Source organism: Marmota flaviventris, chromosome 16 (assembly GCF_047511675.1).
Source record: "Marmota flaviventris isolate mMarFla1 chromosome 16, mMarFla1.hap1, whole genome shotgun sequence".
NCBI lineage: Eukaryota > Metazoa > Chordata > Mammalia > Rodentia > Sciuridae > Marmota > Marmota flaviventris.
The window spans coordinates 76,034,299-76,056,423 of NC_092513.1; the positions used below are offsets into that span (position 1 = coordinate 76,034,299).

The following is a 22,125-nucleotide window of genomic DNA, read 5'->3' on the forward strand; positions in this document are numbered from 1 at the left end:
TTATTACCAAGTGGGCACTTGGAGGGCTGGTGTTCTGGAAGTGTCTGCAGTTCCTGATGGCGCCTCACCTCCAACGGTCCCTCCGCTGAGACGCCACTTAAGGCCTGGGCGGAGCTCATCCTGAAGTCCCTCCTCGGCAACCCTCCCTGCAGCTGTGACTGATTTTGACTGAGCTGATGTCTCCCTGTTGCTCAATCATCGGCTCTCTATGATCTCTGCCCGTTAAACCATGTGCCCTTGAGATCCAAAAGGCATCTGATAAAGTCCCCCAGGACCTTTCCTGGCTTTCCAGGAACCACTGGGGATGCAGGCCCCAGCCCTTGCTACCTGAGGTTATCATAGTGCCAGTTTATGGCAGATGCCCAGTCAACTATCATCAAGGTCAAAAATATATATAAAGGAGCCAGGTGCAGTGGTGCATGCCTGTAATCCCAGCAACTTGGGAGGCTGAGTCAGGAGGATCCAAGTTTGAGGCTAACCTCAACAATTTAGTGAGCCCCTGTCTCAAAATAAAACATAAAAAGGGCTGGGGATGTGGCTCAGTTGTAAAGCGCCTCTGGGTTCAATCCCCAGTGCCCTCCCAACCCCCTCAAAGAAGAGACTCAGGTGTCAACACTTCCTGATCTCCTGATTTTTTCCACTGGAAAGAAGGGCCACGCGCACACAGCACGCAGGCCTGTCTCGGTGCACAGATGGCCAGTGAGCAGCACCTAGCTCAGCACCCAGCACTTAAGCTCTCCACCCACGGAGCCAGAGACGGGGGCCAAGACACCTCTCCCAGGGGCGGGGATAACTAAAACCCGAACCAGCAACAGCACGTGAGAGTCGCTGGTGGGAAGCTGGGATACAGGAGCTGTCCTCGGGGTCAGCCCTGTCCTCGGGAGCCAGGGGCACACGCTCAGCCGGGGCTCGGCCTCCGAGGTGACCAGGTAGGAGGCGGCGAGCTTCCTTTCGGGGGCCCCAGTTCAGACACCAAGTCAGGATCCTGAGCAAACCCTGTCCGTGCTCCGGTCACCAGAGCAGCCTCTGAAGCCATCGCCTGAGGCGGTCAGCTGGTACCACAGCTCCAGGGGCCGAGAACCCAACCAGTGAAATGCCGGGATGCCAGCCGTCCGCCTGTGTCCACCCGTGTCCGCCCGTGTCCACCCGTGTCCCCAGCGTGGGGTCGCCACTGGCACCCACTGCAGCATTGGCTCTCACCTCTGTGCTCCCAGGTGATCCGGGGTATGGGCGCGAAGGCCACCGCCGTCCCAAACACCAGCGCCAGGGCCGCGAGCAGCCCCCCGATGGGGGCATGCATCCTCGTGGGCGGGGGCCACCGGGCCTTCAGCAGCCAAGGCTCATGGGCAGCAGGAGGCTGCGGGGAGCAGGGGTCGGCGGGACGCTGCTCAGAACCGCAGGGCCACAGCCGGCAGCACGGGTCGGAGCCACGGAGCGGCGGGGCGCCTCGGAAGCCGCATGTCCCTGCTGGCCGCTGAGCCGAGGGCTCTCACCAGCTCACCCTCAGGACCCGGGCGTTCCTCAGGCTCCGGAAGGAAGCTACAAGACAAGGAAAGGACATGAGGCCACCCGCCCCCCGGACTGGCTCCACTCCTGCTCAGACGCACAGAGGGACGTGGGTACGTGGGTACGTGGGTGGCTCCTGGAGGGACAGCCTGGAGCAGAACCCAGGAGACAACGCTGGACCCACCAGCCATGAGCGTTCCCCGCCCTTCCCCACAGCGGCCAGCCCCACAGCGCGGGACGGGCCCAGCCTGGTGTGGACACCAGACCACGGGCAGTTGGCCACCGGGCTTCCTTCCTGCACGGCGCAGCTGGTGGGAGATGAAAATGAGCAGAAAGGAACTGGGTTTCAGCTTCCCCCGGGGACCTCTGCTTCCCCATTCCTGCCACGCTCACCCGGGAATGGCCAGAGAAGGACCAGGGCTAGGACACACACCTGGGAGGGAACACCGCGCCCAAGCAAGCATGCACCCGTGTCGGCACAGGTGTGCACACGGGACACGCACACACGCTCATACAGGAACACGCACACACACAAAAACACACGCTGGAGGTCTCACCAGGCAGGAGGCACTGACCTACAGGACACAGCTGTCCTAGCTGGGACGGCGGTGAAATGTCCCAGCCTCACTGTGAGAGGCCGTCACTCCAGGGAAACCCTGGTCTTTAGTGCAGATTTGCCCAGTAGGCCGAGCGCCCGTTAGAACAGGCCGATGCTATTTAGCGAAAGTGGTGAGACTGGAAGCCACGTGTGCCCAGAGTTCCTGAGCCCATCCCTCCCGTCCCCAGCGCACTCCAGTGACGCTGTGGCCTTCCACGCTGAGCGCCCTCCTGTCCCCCGGGCCCTAACTTGGCCGCGCAGAGCCAAGCAATCTACCAGGGAGCCTCGCAGATGGCATCAGGATGGCATCAGGGCACAGACAGGGGCCAGCGGCAGCACGACCCAGATCCCCCTGGCCAGGGCCTCGGGCTGCTGCTGGCTTCTCCGTCCCCAACAGGCCATCGAGTCTCCCTCGTGATGTGATTCTGAGCCCCCCAGGTTGGGAAGGCTGCGACCCCCCCTCCCCTCTGGGGACAGCCTAGGCCAGGGCCGGTCTTCCCGCAGGTCCGACACGGCGGATGAGCCGTGCAAGTCCACGGCTTTCTCACTGGAACTGAATCTGGGAGAGCCACCCTGGTCTTGAATGTCACTCTGGCTTGTTCCTGCCCAGTGACATGTTTTGTTCCTGGGCCCACAGCTTGGAGCCACTGAAGTGCCCTGAGCTGGCACTTAGGTAATCGGGCACTTTCACGTCACATTTCACCCCAAACTGCAACGCAGGGTTCTGGGTCCCTTGTCCCCCTTGCAGGGGCCATGTGAGGGTCACAGCACATGCCCCTCTGAGCTCCAGGCTGGACCCCCCACATTGTGTTCCTGCACCTCAATCAGGCCAAGCCAGAACAAGCCTGGTTCTGCTGACAGCCAGTCCTGAACTCCATGTCCTGGCCCCCCAAAGGGCACCTCCTGTCCCTGCATTCTCAGTAACAGAATCCCGAGCTTCCTTGGGTTGGAGGTGTGCCCAGCCCACCACAGTTCCAAGCTTTCCTGCTTCTGGCTGAAGAACTGTAAGTGGAAGTTATTAGACAGGAGTTCCATGAGAGATCTTTAAAGGAGGCTGACTCAGTGAGCAGTTATGTTTCCGTCCTCAGCCCTTCCTCCTCTTGCAGCCAGGAATTCCGATTGGATGTCCGGCGCTCTGGCAGCCATCTCATGATCCATGAGAGTAAGGGTTCCACTCTGTAAATGGCTAAGTGGAAACCCACAAGAGCCAGGGGCCCAACACAGCAGAGTCGCTACTTCTGCTTTTTACTTCCAACGATCTGTTCCAGACTCGTTCATAAATGGTTCAACTCTGTCAATGACTTGCTTTCAGATTTTTGTTACCAACAGATCCAATTCCAAACTGACACAACCTTCCTGGAACGCATTCAGCTCACAGCAACCGCAGCCAGGTGATGCTTTCACTATGAATTCAGATCAAGTCGCTTCCCCGGGGACAGCACCTTTCCACGTCTCTCCTGCATCTTCAGTGACGGCTAAGGACAACCTTGGTCAACCTTGTCTGACCTCTCAGGTGTGGGCCCCGCCCACCTGTGAACCCACCAAGGTGGCCCCCTGCAGGCCCTGGGCAGCTGCCCATCTGCCTGTCCACGCCCCCCAGAACATTTCCAAATGCATCCCCCACTGGTTCCTGGGCCTGGGCACTCGCTCTCTGGGCGACTGGCCAGGATCTGGCCACCGAGCTCACCCTTCTCCCCTCTGAGCTCCCACAGAGGCGACGGTCTCCCCAGACGCCCAGAAAACTCACCCCTAACGTACAGGTTCAGCTCCTTCCCAAGTGTCAGGCACACCCGTAGCTCCTGGATGTGACAACGTCCTCTCCCAGGTCAAAGAGAGGAAGAGCCACGGGCCACAAAGCCACCGTGAGGATGAGCTGGCGTTGGATTGTCCCCCAGGAGACACCAGACACTGACACACAATCCCACTGTACGCGGCTCTCACAAACGGAGCTCGCGCGGGCTGGAAGTCCAGCCCTGACCTGGGGAAGCATGGGGTGGAGGAGGGGCCTCACAGAGGCCACCCGCCCAGGGCCTGGCCCACAGACACCCCGAGGACCGTCCTGCTGCCTTTGGTTCAAGTTCTCCTCGCTCGCCCCAAGGCCAGGTGCAGAGGAGGTGGCAAAGATGTCCACCGGGCTCCCTGAGAGTGCCCGCTACCTCCCAGCTGTCCACCCACCTTCTGGGGCAACTGTCCCCTGGCCTTGGAGGGCTGTGGCCTTTCCCCAGTTCCCTGTGACGGACATGGGCTGTGGGCACAGGCAGCAGCGTGGCCACACGGGCCCGTCCCTCTCGGCGACTGCCCGCCACAGGGCCGAGGGGGAGCAGGCGGCTGGCTGGCCGAGGTCTGCACGATTTCTGGTTGCAGACGGAGCCAGGACCCCGGGGCCCAGGAGGAGGGCACAAAGTCCAGGCCACACGTGCCCCGCCCTGGGCAGCAGCCAGCGCCCCCCAGGCTGGGTGAGCACCAGGCAGAAGCTGGAGGTGCGTCCCCGGGCGGCCAAGCTCCACACGACCCAGACAGGCTGGGGACTTGGGGCAACTCGTGACGCTGCGAGGGGCCACGGCACAGAGCGGGATGCTCTTCTGAGGACTGTCAGGGTGCCAGCCAGCGAGTCACAGGAAGCCAGCGCAATGACAGCCAGAGGCTGGTGGCAGACACACCAGCTGGGCTCGCTCCAGACGCAGGACTGTTACTCAGGCTACAGAGAAACGCGCCACCAGCCGCGCAGGCCTTACACGGGGCTAAGAGAAGGGTCTGGAAGGGCCACATCGAGACGGCTCCGACCCCATGACAGGCAGCTACGTGTGGTACAGCCACAGACGGGGCCGAGGGGAGGGGAGCACAGGGCTGCGGGGCGGTGAACCTGCTCCGCATGACTGCGATGGTGGGCACGTGTCCTGCAGGCGGCACGACACCACGCGTGACCTTGATGGGAACCTACAGGCTGTAGACCATGACGAGGTGTCAGTGTAGGGTCTTTGACTGTGGCCAACGGGCGGCTCTGCGTCGCAGCAGGGGACATGTGCAGACTTCTGTACCTTATGCTGAATCTAAAGCAGTCCTAAAAGCTCCAGCCTATTAAAAGGACCAACAGGGCTGAGGTGTGGCTCGGTGGCAGTGGCTCGGTGGCACCGGCTCGGTGACAGAGGCTCGCCTGGCACACCCAAGGCCCTGAGCTTAATCCCCAACACCATGAAACGAGGACAATGATAGTAAACAGCCCCAGGAGGTCCTGTGGGTCAGACAGGGAGTGAGCGCACGGGCCCACGGCCTGGACACCAGGACAAGCCCCGGCCACGGAGCCCACAGGCCCCGGTCATCTCAGGCCAAACACCCCAGAGAAGCCCAGTCTCTCCTGGAGAACAGTGGTTTGCAGAGGTCCTATTCTACTCTAGGGGTCCCACGGCACGAGCTAAGCTGGGCTCAGACCCCAGACTTAGGAGATGAGAGACTCTCTCCTGGGAAACTGGGACCGCAGGTCTGCCCTCCAATCCAGGGAAGCGACACAGAAAAGGAGACAAACTGGGAGATGAAAACGGAGGCGGTGGCCCCAGTGGTGTGTGGCGGGCCTAACAGCCGGGTCTCCCAGGGGCGTGGCAGAGGGTCCCCTGCTCTGGGCAGGCGCTGATTTCGCAGCGTCGATGCTTTTGTCAGGTCCCAAGGTGACGACAGGAAGGGGAGCCCCAGTGCCCACCAGGGCCCGGGCATGTCCACCCCATGGACAGGGCAGCTTGTAAACACACCTACCTGCAGAAAGCACGAACGATCACGGCAGTGTCACTGTGCACGACTATTAGGAAGTCATGAGTTCGGGCATTTACCTTCACTTTTTTTTTTTTTTTAATCTTTCATTTTTTTCTAGTTGGAGACGGACACAACACCTTTGTTTCATTTCTTTACTTTCTTGAGGGCTGAACCTGGGCCTCACACGTGCCCGGCCAGCGTTCTGCCACCCAGCCCCAACCCCAGCCCTCCCTTTCCTTTCCGATGAACTGATTTAGCGCTGGGCCAAAGCGACTTCATCTTCCGTCACACTCCCCAGCCACAGCGCTCATACCCCGCGGTGCTGAGCGACATTTCAGACCAAATTGAGCAGAAACCGTAGCCTGAGAGGGGAGCTGTCACCCGCAAGCAGAGAAGATGAAACCGAGCTTAAAATGCCACTTTTTGGATGAAAGAAAGAATACGTCCTGCTGCAAGAACGGGGTTCCTGCCAGTCAAAAAATGGGATGGAGATGGAAGAAGAGATAAGAAAGCTGGAGTCCCCAGTCTAAGTAGCACTGGTAGAAAAGAGTGCCAAAAAATGAGGGATTCTCCCAGAAAGAACAAACAGAAAATACCCAGGACAAAGGGCGTGAGTCTTCACAATGAAAGCGCCCAGCAGCCCGAGTGACTAAAGGCCACCCGTTTATCAAGAAATGGGAGAGCCCTGGGAGGTCAAGAGAGGATCTCCTAAAGGCTCGAGGAACAAAAACTAGTCGCACAGACATCACCGTGGCCCTGCTGAGAGCCAGGAGGCAGAGCTGCCTTGAAACCCGAGGGAGAGGATGTCTCACGGAGAATCTTGAAGCAAATGACTGAGCAGTCAGAACGTCACACAGAAACACGCCTCAAGTGCTCAAGCAGCCTTACCTCTTCCATCCTTTCTCAGAAAATTACTGAAGGATGTGTTCCAACACAACAAGGGGGAGCCGTGTCCTGGGCCTTCTCTTTCAGGAGTCAGGCTGTGCACACGGAGGACAGGCACACACCGTGGAGAGCTGGGGGGTGCAAAGACAGGGACCTCACAGGGGCGCTCGATGGGTCACCCACCACGTCCCCGGGCTGTGTCTACGGCTCTGGAGGAGTCTGAGGATGAATCAGTAACAGATACACAGATTTAAAAAAAAAAATAAAGACACGCACACTGAAAATGAGGCAATTAGTGACCCCCGGGGAACAAGAGCGGTTCACAGATGGAAGTGTGATCAGAGTGCATTATCCCGGCCCAGCGCACGGCCCGGTAACAAGAACTGGACGGCGGAGGGAAGGAGGAGGCAGAGGACCAGAGGATACGACCCTCAACTCCACGCAACATGGTCTCTAAAGGGGTCAAGTCGGGAAATAGGTCAAACCAATTTGATGGAAAAAACCAAAGGCGGTTAGAACAGCTGACACTCGGGGTCTCAGGGCAGCGGAGGTGGGCACAGAGAGGAGCCTGGCAGGCCTGGCTTTCCGTCACTGACTCTATTGATGGCAGGACATGAATTACAAGGTTCTGGCCGCATCGAGTAGGGCAGCTCAGCAGGCCGAGGCAGGGTGGCCACCGCGGGAATGTCCTCCCAAGGACAGGAAGAGTGAGCCGGCTGGACAGCAGGTGCATTTGGACAAACGGGATCATTCACCAGGCAGCAGAGCGTGCTGAGAGGCCCGGCAGGGTCGGTGTCCAGTGTCAGGTCCTAGAGGAGCCTGCAAGGCCCAAGTGACCTGGCCTGGCCGCCCTAGGACTTCGCCAGCACGCCTGGGCCCCGCAGAGCACCGCGCCCCCCTCCGGGCCCTCTGCATGCAGCTCCCACTTCCTGAACCTTCTCCCCCCAGGGTCTCTGTGCTCCTGTAGGGATCCCTTGCTCCAAGGCCACCTCCTTGCCGGCCACCCTCCTCTTCTGCTCTGTGGCTTCCTCTGCACATGGCATCTGGGCCTGCACAGTGTCCACCCTCCGGTCCCCCCCGAGGCAGGGCAGGGCTACTCTGCTGCCAGTCCTGCCCAGGCCTGCTGCGCATTTATCTCATCAGCAGATCCGAGACTCCCGGGGTCTAGCCCAGGCCCTGCCGCCTTCTCTAAGGGCCTTTAAAGCCGGCCACAAGGGCCTGGAGAGTCCCGAGCGGCACAGAGCTCCAGGGAGGACTGTGGGGTTCACCTTCTGCCATTAGAAGCCAACAGTTTCAGGCAGGGCACACAAGACACCCTCCGGCCCACTGCCACCACCGCTGGCCTTCCAGGAACAGTGCTCCGTGGCCAGGGCGGAACGCCGCAGGCAGGGCCGCCCTCCCAAAATCGAAATCACGACAGCCGGGCGGGACGCCCCTCTGTGCTGGCTTTCTTGAGCATCCCTGGGAGTGAGGGTTGTGAACGTGCACTTTGCGGTGACAGCGTGAAATTGTCGCCCTTTGCATTCAGAAAGGACGGCCTGACAAAGGAGCCCATTAGAGAGACGGGTTACGAATGTCACTCCCTCTCACACGCGTAATTAAGCGCACCGGCCCACTTTAAATGTCAGAGAGTGGAGCTTGGGGGGTGGCGCTGAGCCCCTCCATCCCGCCTGTCGGGGCCTGTCAGGTGGCAGCGCTCCACCTCCAGGACCCTGGGAATCAAGGGGCTGCGGCGGAGAGAAGAGCAGCTCCAGAAACCAGCGGGGGCGGGGCTGGAGCACGGGGCTGGGGGCACGTGTCTGCATGCGTGCGTGTGCACAGCTCTGTGTGCGGAGGCGTCACTTGTGTGTGTTCCCACATGTGTATGCGTCCATGTGATCAGGTGCATCTGTGACGACATACGTACACGTCTATGTGCACCGTGTGAACCTTCTGTGCACGCATACATGCATGCCCATGTGCGCCTGCAGCTGTGTGCACGTGCAGGACACAAGTGTACATCTGTGCACACACAGGCATCTGCGGGTGCCTGCACACGTGCACATTTGGATGTCATATTTATGTGTCTCATACACGCTGACCTACATTGCCTCTGGGATGTGGCTCCTCCCTGGGACCTGAGAGGGATGGATCACTGAGGGGACACCCTCACTGCCACTCAGAAGGTGCCGGGGCTCCAGCCGGGAGCAGGATGCCATCCTGATGTGAAGGCACCCTCACCCACATCCCGGGGAAACTGCGACAGGGGACGTCGGGTGAGCTGGGGACACACTGATGTGAGGAGAGGGTCACCTTGGGCCCCCAACCCTCTGTAGACGCCCGGCTGGCGGAGCCTGGCTGGATCCCTGTTCATCTCCCGGGTTTGCCCAGACAGGGCGCGTGAAGGTCCACACCCCTCTGGGCCCTGCGGCCGCAGCGGAGGACACACTCCCACACCTTCCCTGAGCTGTTGGGTGGCAGGGAGGAGGGAGCACCGCGGCCCTCCCCAGACACACCCTGCCCTGGCGAGCCCTGGCAGCTCTTCCCTGCGAGGTCCTGCCCAGGTCCCCTCTGCCTCCCCGTCACAGTGCTGACTTCTCCGTGGTGCACGCTGAGGACAAGAAGGGCCTTGTCCCTTAGACTGCGGAACAGGGGTCAGGGGCTCCCTGAGCTGCAAGCTAACCGTTCACTGTTCCAACTTCAGTTTTCCCAGAACCGAGAGCCGATCTCAGCTCTGCAGGGGCATGCTCAGCCCTGTCACGGCCTTGTCCTGGACACACCTAGCAGGGCGGCCGGCCAAGACCGTCTCTGGATGCCCTCTCACCTCAAGCCACCTTGCAGAAGCGAGCAAGTCACAGCAGGTGTCTGAGAAGCTCTCACGCTTGCTCCCACCCCAAACCCAAGCTCACGTCCTGGGCACCTTGCTGGATGGGACAGCAGGGAAGGACACAGAGGCTGGGAGGAGGGAGGGACACACACACCCAATCTGAAGGGCATGAGCAGGTGTGTGGCAGGAGCAGGGCTGCCCTGGGGGTGGCAGGAGGCTCCTAGAGCAGGGGCCACCACTGCAGAGAAGCAATCAGTCTGATGTCACCCCACTCTGTGTCTGGGATGAGTGCTGACCTTACTGTCTCCCACACGGTCTGGGTCCCTGGGCGCAGGGGGCTGAGAATTGGAGAAATGATAGCTCATTTCCACTTCCACTGGCCTAGAGCTCCCCCAACCCCTCCAGGAGGCCCACAGAGGCTCCGAGCAGGGCAACGGCTCCCAGGGACAGCGTGGGTTTGCACTGGGCAATGGCCGGCCCTCGGAGGGGATGGTGCTAGCCACCCAGCCTGGAAAGGATCAGCAGTGCTGTACCTTTGTCAAATTTTTTCCTCGTGTGTGTGACAGTGCTACACCCACGAGTGAACCCAGGTCCTGGGCCGTGCTGGACAAGCGCGCACCACCGAGCGGCAGCCCCAGCCCATGCCACACCTTGCAGTGGTGGCTATAAATGCTGATGTCAGCCCGGAAATTCAGTCTCTGAGTCCTAACCCCAGCGTGATCAGCCCAGGAGGGTGGCGTCCTCACCCATGGGATTAGCGTCCTTACAAAAGAGGCGCCAGAGAGCTGCGCCACCTCTCCTCTCCCATCCCAGTGAGGGCACAGCAAGAAAGTGCCATGCACCAACCAGGAAGGGCCCTCGCCAGCACCGACTATCCAGCGCCTTGAGCTTGGGTTTCCAGTTTGCGAAAGAAAGGGTGGAGGTGAGTTTTTGCTGTTTAGCAGATGCCCAGTTTGTGGCACTATATCACGGCAGCCCGTGCCGATCACTCAACCTGGGGGCCCGCTGAGACCATGGGGATCTCAGTACCAGGCAAAGTATATACCCAGGGAGGTCACTTGAAATGTCCCTGAAAGAGAGGGTAAACTCATGCTTAAGTTTGTTTTAATTGGAATTTACTTCCATTCTTAATTTTCCCACATTATGAAATATTTTGATCTTCAAACATAATTCCAGTAACCAGGCGCGGTGGGACATGCCTGTGTAATCCCAGTGACTCGGGAGGCTGAGGCAGGAGGACCACAAGTTTGAGATCAGCCTCAGCAGCTTAGTGAGGCCCTCAGCAACTCAGCAAGACCCTGTCTCAAAACAAAAAAAATTAAAACATGGCTGGGGATGTGACTCAGTGGTTAAGCATCCCTGGGTTCAATCGCCAGTCTCCCCTCCCAACCCCGTCAAAAAAAATTACTCCACTAAATAAATGAAAACTAAAATAAGAGACCGCTCACTAATTATCCACAAGGCAGACAGAAATTGAAGACCTCTACCTGCCGTGCTGGTGAAGGTGTGGTACAATGGACTCCTGTGGGCCATTGGAATGACCCCCTTCACCTACGCTCCCATCCCGGCAGTCCTGGGCAGCAGCCCCACGACAGGCAGAGGTCACCCCAACTAGAGGTGATTCCTCAACCAGGGGCCAGGGGTGCACCTTAGGGAGACAAGCAGCTGCTGCAGGTGGGCAGGTGGGCAAGGACCACGCCACCACCATGTGCCAAAGCAGGCACTGGGCATCATGGGAGCTGTGGCCCACGCTGTGAGGAGGTAAGGTGTGCTACCACACACACACACACATACCCAGGGAGTGCACACACAAGGATACAGACACACAAAGATACAGCGGCAGACACACAGAGGTGCCAAACATGAGCACACACAGGGACACGCATCCAGCTGTTTACAGACTACCTGGAGGAAAAGGGGCCAGGGGACTCACCTTTTACGTTTGCATTTTAAAAACCAAATTGCATTTTTGCATGTATTGCTTTTGCAAAACAAAAAAAATTAATTCACTAAAACTGGACCCCTCTCTCAACTCTATGGAAGTGTGTTGGAAACCTAAACCCAACACAGGAACGTGCGGAGCGGCCTTCAGCGTCGTCTCCATGTGCGAACCCATTTTTGGGTGCAGGTGGGGCATGCATTTCTTTGGCTCTCATGCATCTATCCAAAAAATGAGCAGTACTTCTTCCTCTGAGCAGACCTCAGGCTTTTTATGACAGCAATGCAAACAGTAACAGGAAGGGCCTCTCCTCCTGGGCCCCCCCCCCCCCGCCCCCGCTGGACCCTCCTGCAGCTTTCAATCTCCTTATCGCTGAGGGTTCCGAGACATTTCTTTAAAATAAAGAGGCCAACACAATTCAAAGATAAACCACCCAAGCAGGGAGGAAAATGATACTTGGCACTCAGATAAAAAGTGACCTCCCAGCTGGGCGTGGTGGCGCACGCCTGCAATCCCAGGGGCTTGGGAGGCTGAGGCAGGAGGATCGTGAGTTCAAAGCCAGCCTCAGCAACAGTGACGCACTAAGCAACTCAGTGAGACCCTGTCTCTAAATAAGATATAAAACAGGGCTGGGGATGGGGCTCAGTGGTCAAGTGCCCCTGAGTTCAATCCCCAGTACCAAAAAAAGAAATAAAGTGACCTCCCAAACTGATATGAAGGCCCCCACCACCAAAATGTACCCAATAATTTATTTAAAAAAAAAAAAAAAGTGCATAAAGCCAGTTCAATACACATCAGAATCACAGCAGTCCCCCTAGAGATGACGGTGCACTAGGTGAAGGCAGCCTACCAAGCTGGGAAATGTGCTCTCGTTTTGGTCCCTGGTGGACCAGCAGCAGAGCCTTCCATAATCCCACCACCAGAGGAAGAACAGGGGACCAGGGACGGTGGTGCCTGCCTGTAATCCCAGCGGCTCCGGGGACTGAGGCAGGAGGATCCGAGTTCAAGGACAGCCTCAGCAACTTAGTGAGACCCTATCTCAAAATGAAAAATAGAAAAGGGCTGGGGGTGCAGTTCAGTGGTAAGGCACCCCTGGGTTCAATCCCCAGTAGGAAAAAGAAATAAGGAGGAATATGGAAAGGACGAGGGAAGGATCGGGGCACGGGCTTTCTTTTGGCTTTCACTCACTGAGCGACTCTGTCGTTGCTCAAAACCAGAAAGGGCATGGCTAGGGACTGACCCCAAACAAGAGTAATAAGAAAATGGCCCCCATCTAGGAAGGGTGTATCAAGAGCCTCCACTGACTATCTCCCTACAGCCCCCCAAAGAGGAGAGCAAGCTTCCTGGAGCTCACCCTGGGGTCCACCCTGTGGCCACTGCCACCACCCAGTGGAGAGGGGAACCCAAGAGAACGGGAGTCAGGAAACGTAATGGGAGAGAAGGAAAAAGGACCGGGCAGCCTCAGGGCTCAGTACCCAGCACCCACCCAGCACCCACCCAGCCTGGGAGCCAAGTCTGAACTGTGTCCCAAGGGAAGTGCGGGTACCAAGTATCCCCACCCCCAGATCCACCCGAGCCCTCTACGAGGTCTCCTTTTGATTAAAACAAAATTATTTACCTGTATCTTGTGCCTCTGAAGATTTCCACTTCTAGAAAGGAGTCCTCAGAACCTCGACTCTGAAAATAATGAAAAACCAAGACAGGTAAGCCCTTGAATTCTCCACCCTGGAGGAAACCCAGCGTCACTCCTCGGAAAGCACTGAAAACACATTCTTCCCACTTTTTAAAACCTCTGGACCCCCCAGGCTGACCTTCTCACCCAGGACCAACTTGGCCAGTCTTCCGTGATGCAAATGGCAGGGAGGTGGCTGGGCGGCCCCTTCACCAACCCAAGGGGAAGTGTGGTCCCATGGGTCACCTGGCGCAAGAGCCCTGACCACAGCAACTCTCTTGCAAAACAGGTCATTTGAATACAACCACCGTCCCAGTTAGCAGAGTTCAAGTATCCACTGAGCACATCTCATTGGCTAGTAATTTCCCATGTGTCCCTTACGATTCATCTCCACAGGGCCACCAAGGGAGAAACCAAGACGGGTGACATGTACAAGAACCAAACCGAGTCCCTCTTCCTTTTGATTATCTGTCTATGGGGATGGAACCCAGGGCTTGGAGCATGCTAGGCGAGTGTTCGACCACCGGGCTACGTCCCAGCCCTCCCTTTGTTTTTGATGGTAGTTTTTAAGCCAAACAGAAACATGTCCACCATGACGCAAGCAAGGTTTCTGGAACGGGCCTGTTACCCTGCTCAGAGTCCTCCAAACAGGGGTCCCTGGGCCCAGTGATATCACCAACGATCAGAACAAGAGCATTGATCTCATAGGCTTTGCAAACCTGGAGGCCTCGTGCGGGCTGGAGACGGGTGGCTAAGGCGATGCTCCCTGATCATAAATGGCATCTGTCTTGCCCCAGACTCAGAGGCCAGCGTTATGCAGAGGGTGGGGTTTGGGTTCTTCCCTCTTGCCTTCCAAGTGACTACAACCACCGGTGACACCCCAGACCTTCCCCCAGACTCCTCACTCCAGTTTCTCTGTGTCAGCAAATGACCACTAGGGCAATGTGCAGAAATGGTCACCATCCATCCACTCCCACCCACCCCCAGGGCTGCCAGAGGCAGCAATAGCTGCTTTTTTTCTTTTTCTTTTGGATAGTGGGGATCTAACTCAGGGGCACTTAAGCACTGGGCCCTTAAGCCATCTCCAGCCCTTTCTGAGGCAAGGTCTAAGTTGCTTAGGGACTCACTAAGTGGGTGAGGCCCTCCTTGAACTTGGATCCTCCTGCCTCAGCCCCCAGAGATGCTGGGGTTACAGGCCTGCACCACCAGGCCCGGTACCCTCCCCTGAGCACCTCTGCAGGGGCCTGGCAAGGGCCACGGGCACCCAGAGCTGGAAGCCACTGTTCCCACTGGAACGCCAGGGAGGCAGGTCTGCACCACGGCTGGGCAGCAGTGCAGTGAGGTCCACCCTGTTGTGGGCATCTGCAAAGGTTCCACGCTGACCCACTCAAATGGGCCTCGCTGTCACTCAGGGAGGGAGAGGGGACAGCAGCGTCTGGAGACAGTGCTAGAAAAACAGGGGTTCACGCATCCAAAAGAGGTTCGGATAAATAACGCGAATGCCACGATTCTGAAACCGAAAAACTTCTCCAAAAGTAAGTACACCTTTGTCACTTTAATAAATAAAGGCCAGACCTAGAACTGCTTGTCCTGTGACTAGACAAGACGGGTGGCCCATTTGCCATCATTTCACAGTGGAGAAGAGCAAAGGACAGAGGATGGGGAGGCTGGCACATGGAAGGCCCTGGGTTCCATCCCTGCACTGAAGAAGCAAAAATCACCCACAGGGGCGGAGTACCCCGTGGACGTCTAATCCTCCAGAGGCTCCGACAACCCAGCTTGATGACTGGTGTCCCTGCCTCCCGTCCTCCGGCCCCAAGTCTGGGTCAGACATCCAACACCCTGCTTCTAGCCCGAGCTTCTGGGCCGCAGCACACTTCCGGCCTGGGTAAGCCACCGGGGACCCAGGCTCGTCTTCGCCCTTCCCTCAGACATTTTCTGCTTCCTCAACACAAACCCCACAAGCTATAATTAGCTATCACCCCACCAAGAGCAAGCAACAGCAAGACACTCTCTGAGTAATTACCCATCACAGTGGTTTAACTCTGCACCTCCCGGTTCCTGTAACACGGGGAAAAGCACCGCCCCCATCCTGTTCACAGACTAAGGCGAGGTCCTAGGGAGAGAGCAGGGGCCCTCTCCCCCAGGATGAGCCTGAAGGTCCTCCCCTCCCAGCACCCACAGGAGGCAGGCCAGTGGCACTTAATGACCTTGAATGACAACAGCCGCCTTCATCCTGCCCCTGTTCTGCAAATGCGCGGCCCCCTGTTCCAGCAGAAGCACCCAGATGCTCCTCAGCCCCTGCAGGGGGGGTGGGGCAAAGCATGGGGCTCTGGGGGGGGACTACCCAAGCTCCAGGTCTGCTTCTGCAAGTGACTTGGGGAAGTCACTGGGCCCTCTGGGCCTGTTTCCTCATTCAGTTGGCCGTGGTAAGGATCTGAGATGATTCTACAGGAAGAGCTTTCCCTACCACCAGGCCCCTAGAGGAGCACTAGCCAGCGCTAACCACAGTCAACTACGGTCAACTACGCAGGTGGTACTAGCCAGAGTCAGCTATGGTCAACCATGCGGCTGCTCACACCTGCCCTGCGGAGGCTGAGCAAGACATTTTAAAAAGCAGGGTTTGGTCATTAGCACATCTCATCTCTGTTCCCAGTGACCAGGGGCCACCAGCCTCGTCCTACTCACAGGGGGTCACGGTGCTGAGGCTGCCTGTGTCTGTCCATGCCCAAAGAGTGGCTGGGAAACACCGCTACTGGCTGCCTCGGCTGTGGCTGGGGAGGGGCTCAGGCCCCTCTGCTCAACTACTTCACCCCAGCAGCATGCCACGGGGCACCCTCCGCTGGGACCAGCACTCCAGGACCTGCCCCACAGGGGTGGGGATGCACACTGGAACACACTGCTGCTTCTCACCAACACCACTGCAGCTAGCAGAGTTCAAGTATCAACTGAGCATCAACTGACCGCCGGGCAGACTGGCCTTGAAGAGCAAGGTGAGGAGTGGGGGCCAAGGTACTGCACGTGCACCCTCTGACCCGGCAGCCGTCCACCAGGACTCACCCACGGGGGCCAGAGGCCCCAGTGCAAGGTTACCCAGCAGGAAAACTCCAGAAACCTCTAGAAGAATTCATCAGCACCTGTGTGTCACACAGTCCTGACTTACCAGGACTCAGCTCAGTGGCTTCCCAACTTCATGACGGTTCAAAAGTGACACACATTCCGCAGGACCATACCTGGAATTCTGGTCTTCTCCCAGGCTTGAGATATGTGGGAGATCCTCTCCCAGGATGCTAGGCAGCATCCGCAAGCCACAGCTCCCTGTCAGCCACCCGATGACCTGGGGGGCAGGGGGCAGGGGACACTCTGCAGCGTGCTGTGTGGCTAAGCTAGGAAGGTCAGCAGGTTAGGTGTCTCAAATGCATTATGTACTTACCATAGTTTCAACTTACCACGGATTTATCCAGACATAACTGCATCCTAAGTCATGGGGCATACTTTTCTTAATATGCAAAAGTCATGCCCAGCCCTAGGGTGCAATACTAGGCATGGTTAAAAAGAATAAAGCTGCCATTGGTAAGAGAGGGTGCTAAGATCTACGGTTCCCGGTGGTGTGTGTGGTACGTTCCCACCGTGAAGGCATACGGTGGGTGGCCACTCGCCTGTTCAAAAGAACGATCTGTTAGACGAAAACTGAACCCAGGAAGTGAACAGGTCTGGCCTGCCGTGGGGAGCACCTAACCTTTCATAATCTGGATTCTTTAAAACTACCTTAACTCATATCTCACGCACCAACTTTTCTAATTAGAATATTTTTCATCGGAAGCCAGGCTGAGGCAGGAGGACTGCAAGTTCAAGGCCGGCCTGGGCACTTTAGCAAGGCCTTATCTCTAAGTAAAAATAAATAAATAAATCAAAAGGGACAGGGATATGGCTTGGTGGTAAAGGGCAAAGGGCCTTGCTACAATCAATCCCCACTACAAAAAGAGAATATTTTAAACCTGACATCAAAAGATGATGTAATTGTAGAGATTTTCAGAACTCAGAAAAGGCTAGCAAAGAAAACATTTCTGGCAATGTTTTCTTTCTTTTTAATATTTTTTAGTTGTCAACGGATCTTTCATTTTATTCATTTATTTATATGCGGTGCTGAGGATCGAACCCAGGGCCTCACCCATGTCACACACTGAGCCCCAGCCCCAAAATGTTTTCTTAACAAAGAGGTAATAACTATTAAAAAAAACACCTCCCATTTCTGGCGTCTTCCTAGAGGAACTCTACTAAGTCGATCTCATCTAAATGGCCGTTTTCCCCACCGGCAGGCAGACGTGCATTTCCGGCAGCTGGATATCTGGTTGGAATTTCTCATTCTAAGAAACGAGGGCACGGTTCATGGGCGGGGGGAAGAACGTGCCAGCCCAGCTAAAGAGGGCAGCACCCCAGCCCCATCCAGGAAGGGCAGCCCGATGGCCACACTGGACGGCAGGGCTCCAGTCACTCCACTGTGACCCAACAGGCAGTTTGTGACCATGTCGCTGCCAGACTGAGACCTGAATTTCAAGAAAGAGGAAGGACCTGGGGCCTGTGGGTGGCAGGAAGGAGGTGGGACCCCCACGGGTGACATTAGGTCCCTGCAGTCCTGTGCACCCCACTGCTGATCCCACAGCGCCCCTGAGCACCGCATCATGGCTACTGTTCCATAATTAAATATGACGATGCTGGACGTTCAGGTCACTTCCAATGTTCCACCTAAATTCACTTTTAAAGATTGACTCGAGGACTGGGGTGTGGCTCAGTGGCAAAGCCCTAGATTCGACCCCCCCAGTTTCAAAACAATAAGACCAAAAAAAAGACCACCACCAAAAATATTTTAAAAATTAAAAAACTGACTTGAATCACCAGCAAAACTTGACCGAGAACGTTTTCTATCCAGAATGCTCAAAGTGACATTTACAGAGGACACCAGGGCAGGGTCACAGGGTGGAGCCTGCTGGGCGGTGACACAGGTTCGGGGCTGGGTCCCATCCCCACAGGGAAAAAGAGCACACGACTCCCTTCATGTATTTTCATTCTGCTTTCTTCTAGATTTTTCCAGTTGGTTCAACTCAACTAATTTTTGAAAATGGAGCTATAAACCACAAGGCGCCTGGCGTAAATATTTTTTATACTTCTTTCAAGGCAATTAGGCACCTTAATTAAGTGCTTATTTGTTCTCCCCAGAAGGGGGAGGGCAGAGTCCTGCAGGACTGCAGAGTGGTTTCCAAGGCCAGCTCAGACCACCTGCAGCCACATCCTGCTGGGCCACCTCCAGCAGGCCACTGCCCACCCCCACAGTGGCTTCCACAGCACCCCCCCTTCCCCAGCACCTCCCCCACTCTGGCTTCTCCCTCAGCACCTCCCCTCCCCTCAGCTGCTCCCTCTGAACTCCCCCACCCCCAGCTACTACATCAGAAACTTCCATCCTCCAGCCACTGCCCAGCGCCTCCACCTTTCCCAGCTACTCCCCCAGGGATGGCACCGCGCCAATGAGGAATCGTCACTTCAGAAGTGGACATTAAATGCCAAAAACAGCAACCCACAACAGCACTGTCCCCCACGACACAGGGGAGGCTCCCACTTGGAGAGAGGTCTGGGCAGAAGCTAGATGACCACACCCCAAGAGAAACAAGCCTGGGTAAGACGACGGTCTTCTGCGGCCAACACTGACCTCCTCCCTGGCCTTCACTCTGTGATTTGTGCCTACATCCCAAGTTCCCTTTTTAAAACTCATGACCATGACATTAGCCTTGATCACTACCCTCAGCTCAGCGCAGCTTGAATCAGGCACGTTCCTTGGACTCTAAACTCACCCAGGCCCTTCCTTCCAGAACCTCCCGCCAACCCCACCGACCAACAGTGACCTCTGCTCTCTCCTCCCTGAGCGCTCTCAGGTGGACACCCCAGCAGCCCCAGGCCTTGGGGTCCTCTGCCACCTCCCCTCTCCTGCACCTGACACCCAGAGGGCCAGTCACAGTGGACAGTCGGCACCTCCAGACCACACAGGCCTGAGGTTCTGGGGTTCATAAGGCCCCGCGTCCGTTGTGACGGACCTTCCCAAGCCACCTGCCTCTCTGATGGAGACCCCATGTCCTCCCTCCTCCGTCTCCTTCCCCATCAGGTCCTGAGCAGCCTTGGCCTTCCTTCCAGGATGCCCCCGTCTGTCCTGACCCCACTCTCCCTTCCCTCACAGCCACGTCCCACCCAACAGCACACCCCACCAGGCCTTCCACGCATGGCCGCCGTCTGGCTCCTGCTACTCACCAGGGAGTGAGCACCAAGTCCCAAGAGCAGCTCCTCAGTCTCCCCGGACAGGTCACTCTTGCTTACGGGATGCTTGCATCTCACTAACACCTGGCTCCACCCCTTGTCTCCAGAGCCTGCAGGAGAAGGGCCCAGCCTCCAACCCGATGTCCCCAAGGGTGCCCCACAATTTCCCAGGCAAAGCTTTTCATCCTTCTTGTGCAGCGTGACAACACACCACCACTAAGACCCAGCCCCCAAATAATGACTAAGCAGTGTCCTGACCCGCCAGGGCCCACATGACCAGGAGCAGCCAACGCAGAGAATCAACCTGCACCCCAAAGACCACTGCCCCCCTTCCAACGTAACATCCCCCTCCGGCCACCACACCAGGGGCTCAGCCCGGAGATCAGGGCCAGCACTGACCTATCCTCTAGGAAACAGAGCCTCCCTTGGCCGGCTCTCAGTGAGCAGAAGGGTATTAACATCCGCCTTCAGGGAAGGTGACCAAGTGACAGTGACCTTTCACGAGGCGCCCTGCTGGATTCTGCATGTCAGGCTGCCAGCCACCTCAGCGCCACGTGGCACAGATGAATGAGCTGTTCCTGACTCCTGGAGTGTGCACGGAACGGACCTTAATATGCCATAATTCCACACACCCCAACCCCTGCCGGGGCCCAAGCAAAAGGCCACAAACCTGCTGCCCCAACCTTGGGGACCGAGGCACACCAGCTCCACTGTGTGGCCCCGCTGGCCACCCCCAGGAGCGGCAGCAACACGTCCAGCCCCGTGGCACCGCCGCCCAGCACACCCGCTGAATGCTCTCAGAGCCGTCCCCGTGGGACAGGTTTTATGGCACTCCTGGGACGAGGAAAAACAGGCTCATAAAAGTCCAGCCTCGGTCCAGGGCTGCAGTGAGAGCTGAGACCCAGGGCGCGCTCAGCCTGGGGACTTCAGGGCTCCCCGGCCAGAAAAGGCGCAGGAGTGGGCTCTGGGCACGAGGACTGCAGGAGGTTTTCTCTTCTGCTGTGTTTTGAGCTGACCCCTGCAACCCGGACCCCTGTCAGCAGCTCCCACCCCCTCCTCCAAGGACCCCTGGGCAGACGAGGCACTTCAGAAACACCTCCCCTTCTCCCCCACTTGCTGGTAGTACTAACACCCCAGAATCTGCTGGGTGTGGTGGCACACACCTGTGATTTCAGGGACTCGGGAGACTGAGGCAGGAGGCAGGAGGACTGCAAGTTCAAGGTCAGCCTCAGCAACTTAGCAGGGCCCTAGGCAATCTGCGAGACCCTGTCTCAAAATACAAAAATAAAAAGGCCTGGGGATGTGGCTCAGTGGTCAAACACCTCTGGGTTCAATCCCCAGCATCCCCATGCAAAAAATGACAGAATCTTCCAGAACCGTGGCCTGGCCTAGGACTGTGGGCCACGGGATGGAACCCCAAGGGGCCCCTGGAGCCCTCCTGTCTGCACAGGGGGAGTAGGATCATGCCATTTCACCAGGGGCCCAACTCTCCTCTAGGCTGGGTCCTGCCCTGCAGCTCCACACCCAGCCCAGCTGCAGGGTGACAGGAAGCCTCCCCTCACATCATGGTGCGGGCCCAGTAAAAGTGGACAGGCCCAGGTCAAGCAGGGACTTCTTTTTTAAGTCTCAAAGCCACAAAATGCCAGTCTCCCTGCTTTCAAATCTTTAGCAATTGCTTAAAAGTACAGCAAAATGACACAGTAAGCCAGCGTGGTGACCACAGGTTACAGCCAAGACTGGGTGGGCAGGGGCCAGAGCCAGCGCGAGGCCCCCCTCACAGTCCCCTCCCTAGGACACGGCACACCCATTAAACACACCTGCTGCAGCCAACAACGCTTTCGGGGATGCCAGGTCCATCCGACTTTTAGTGCCGACTTTTAACTCAACGTCACCGCTCTCCAAAGACCACAGGAACTGTGTGTACCTCAGGCTTTGGTATCAGGTGAGCACTGCAATATTGCTTGTCATTTTGAGACTCTGGGTTTTTGTTTGTTTTTGTTTTAACGAGGTCTTGCTATGATGGCCAGGCTGGCCTTGAACTCCTGGGCTCCGGTGATCCTCCCACTCAGCTTCCTGAGTAGCCAGGACCCCAGGCATATGCCCCTGCACATGCAAGTTCTTAACCACACTGGAACCAAACCAGCCCACACCCCATCAGCAGCCCACTGCACGGTCACTGTGGCTGGTGGACCCACTACACCCAAGCTCAGCCACCCCCAGCACTGTGACAGGAGGCAGCAAACACTGCTAGCCCACAGCTGTGGCCCTGGGGAGACCCAGCCTTTCCCCAGCAGAGAAGTACCAGTTTCCCTCCCGGCCCTAAGAAAATCACTGTGCAGCTGCTGGCATATTTACGGCCAGAATTTCAATTAGTTTCTAGTTTCCAAAGACCCGCGTGACCCTCGAGCGAAATGTTGTAAGCTGAATATTGGATTAGAGGCTGATTCACTGTAATCCTGTGAATTATAACCAATCCTCTTAGCCTGTTCCCCGTCGCCCTGACTTCTCGCAGTTCATGGGAGCTGATGTTTCTCCTTGACTCACTCACTCACTCCCCAGGGAGTCACAAGAGGCAGGGGACAAGCTAAACCGTGACCTGGAGGGGCCCCGCTAGTCCGCCTGAGCCCACAGAGTGCAGGGGTGTGCGATCCTGGGGAGCCAGCTCTCCCAAG

At 57.3% G+C, this 22,125-nt stretch overlaps 1 protein-coding gene across 21 annotated transcripts in view; it reads right to left on the bottom strand.

The window, feature by feature from the left end:
• Positions 1-22,125, bottom strand: part of Sema4d (semaphorin 4D) — a 114,089-nt gene that overhangs the window by 38,291 nt on the left and 53,673 nt on the right. For 9 of the 21 annotated variants that reach the window (XM_071602572.1, XM_071602573.1, XM_071602565.1 and 6 more), the window contains 3 exons: positions 13,097-13,155; positions 6,737-6,952; positions 1,201-1,539 (listed from right to left, as the gene is read on the bottom strand). In XM_071602572.1, coding sequence (XP_071458673.1) covers positions 1,201-1,300 — 100 coding nt within the window. In that variant the 5' untranslated portion in view covers positions 1,301-1,539; positions 6,737-6,952; positions 13,097-13,155. Of the gene's footprint in view, positions 1-1,200; positions 1,540-6,736; positions 6,953-13,096; positions 13,156-13,289; positions 13,761-19,447; positions 19,564-19,852; positions 19,943-22,125 lie in introns of those variants that run through there. The other 12 variants (XM_027955412.2, XM_071602571.1, XM_071602568.1 and 9 more) reach the window with 7 other exon arrangements.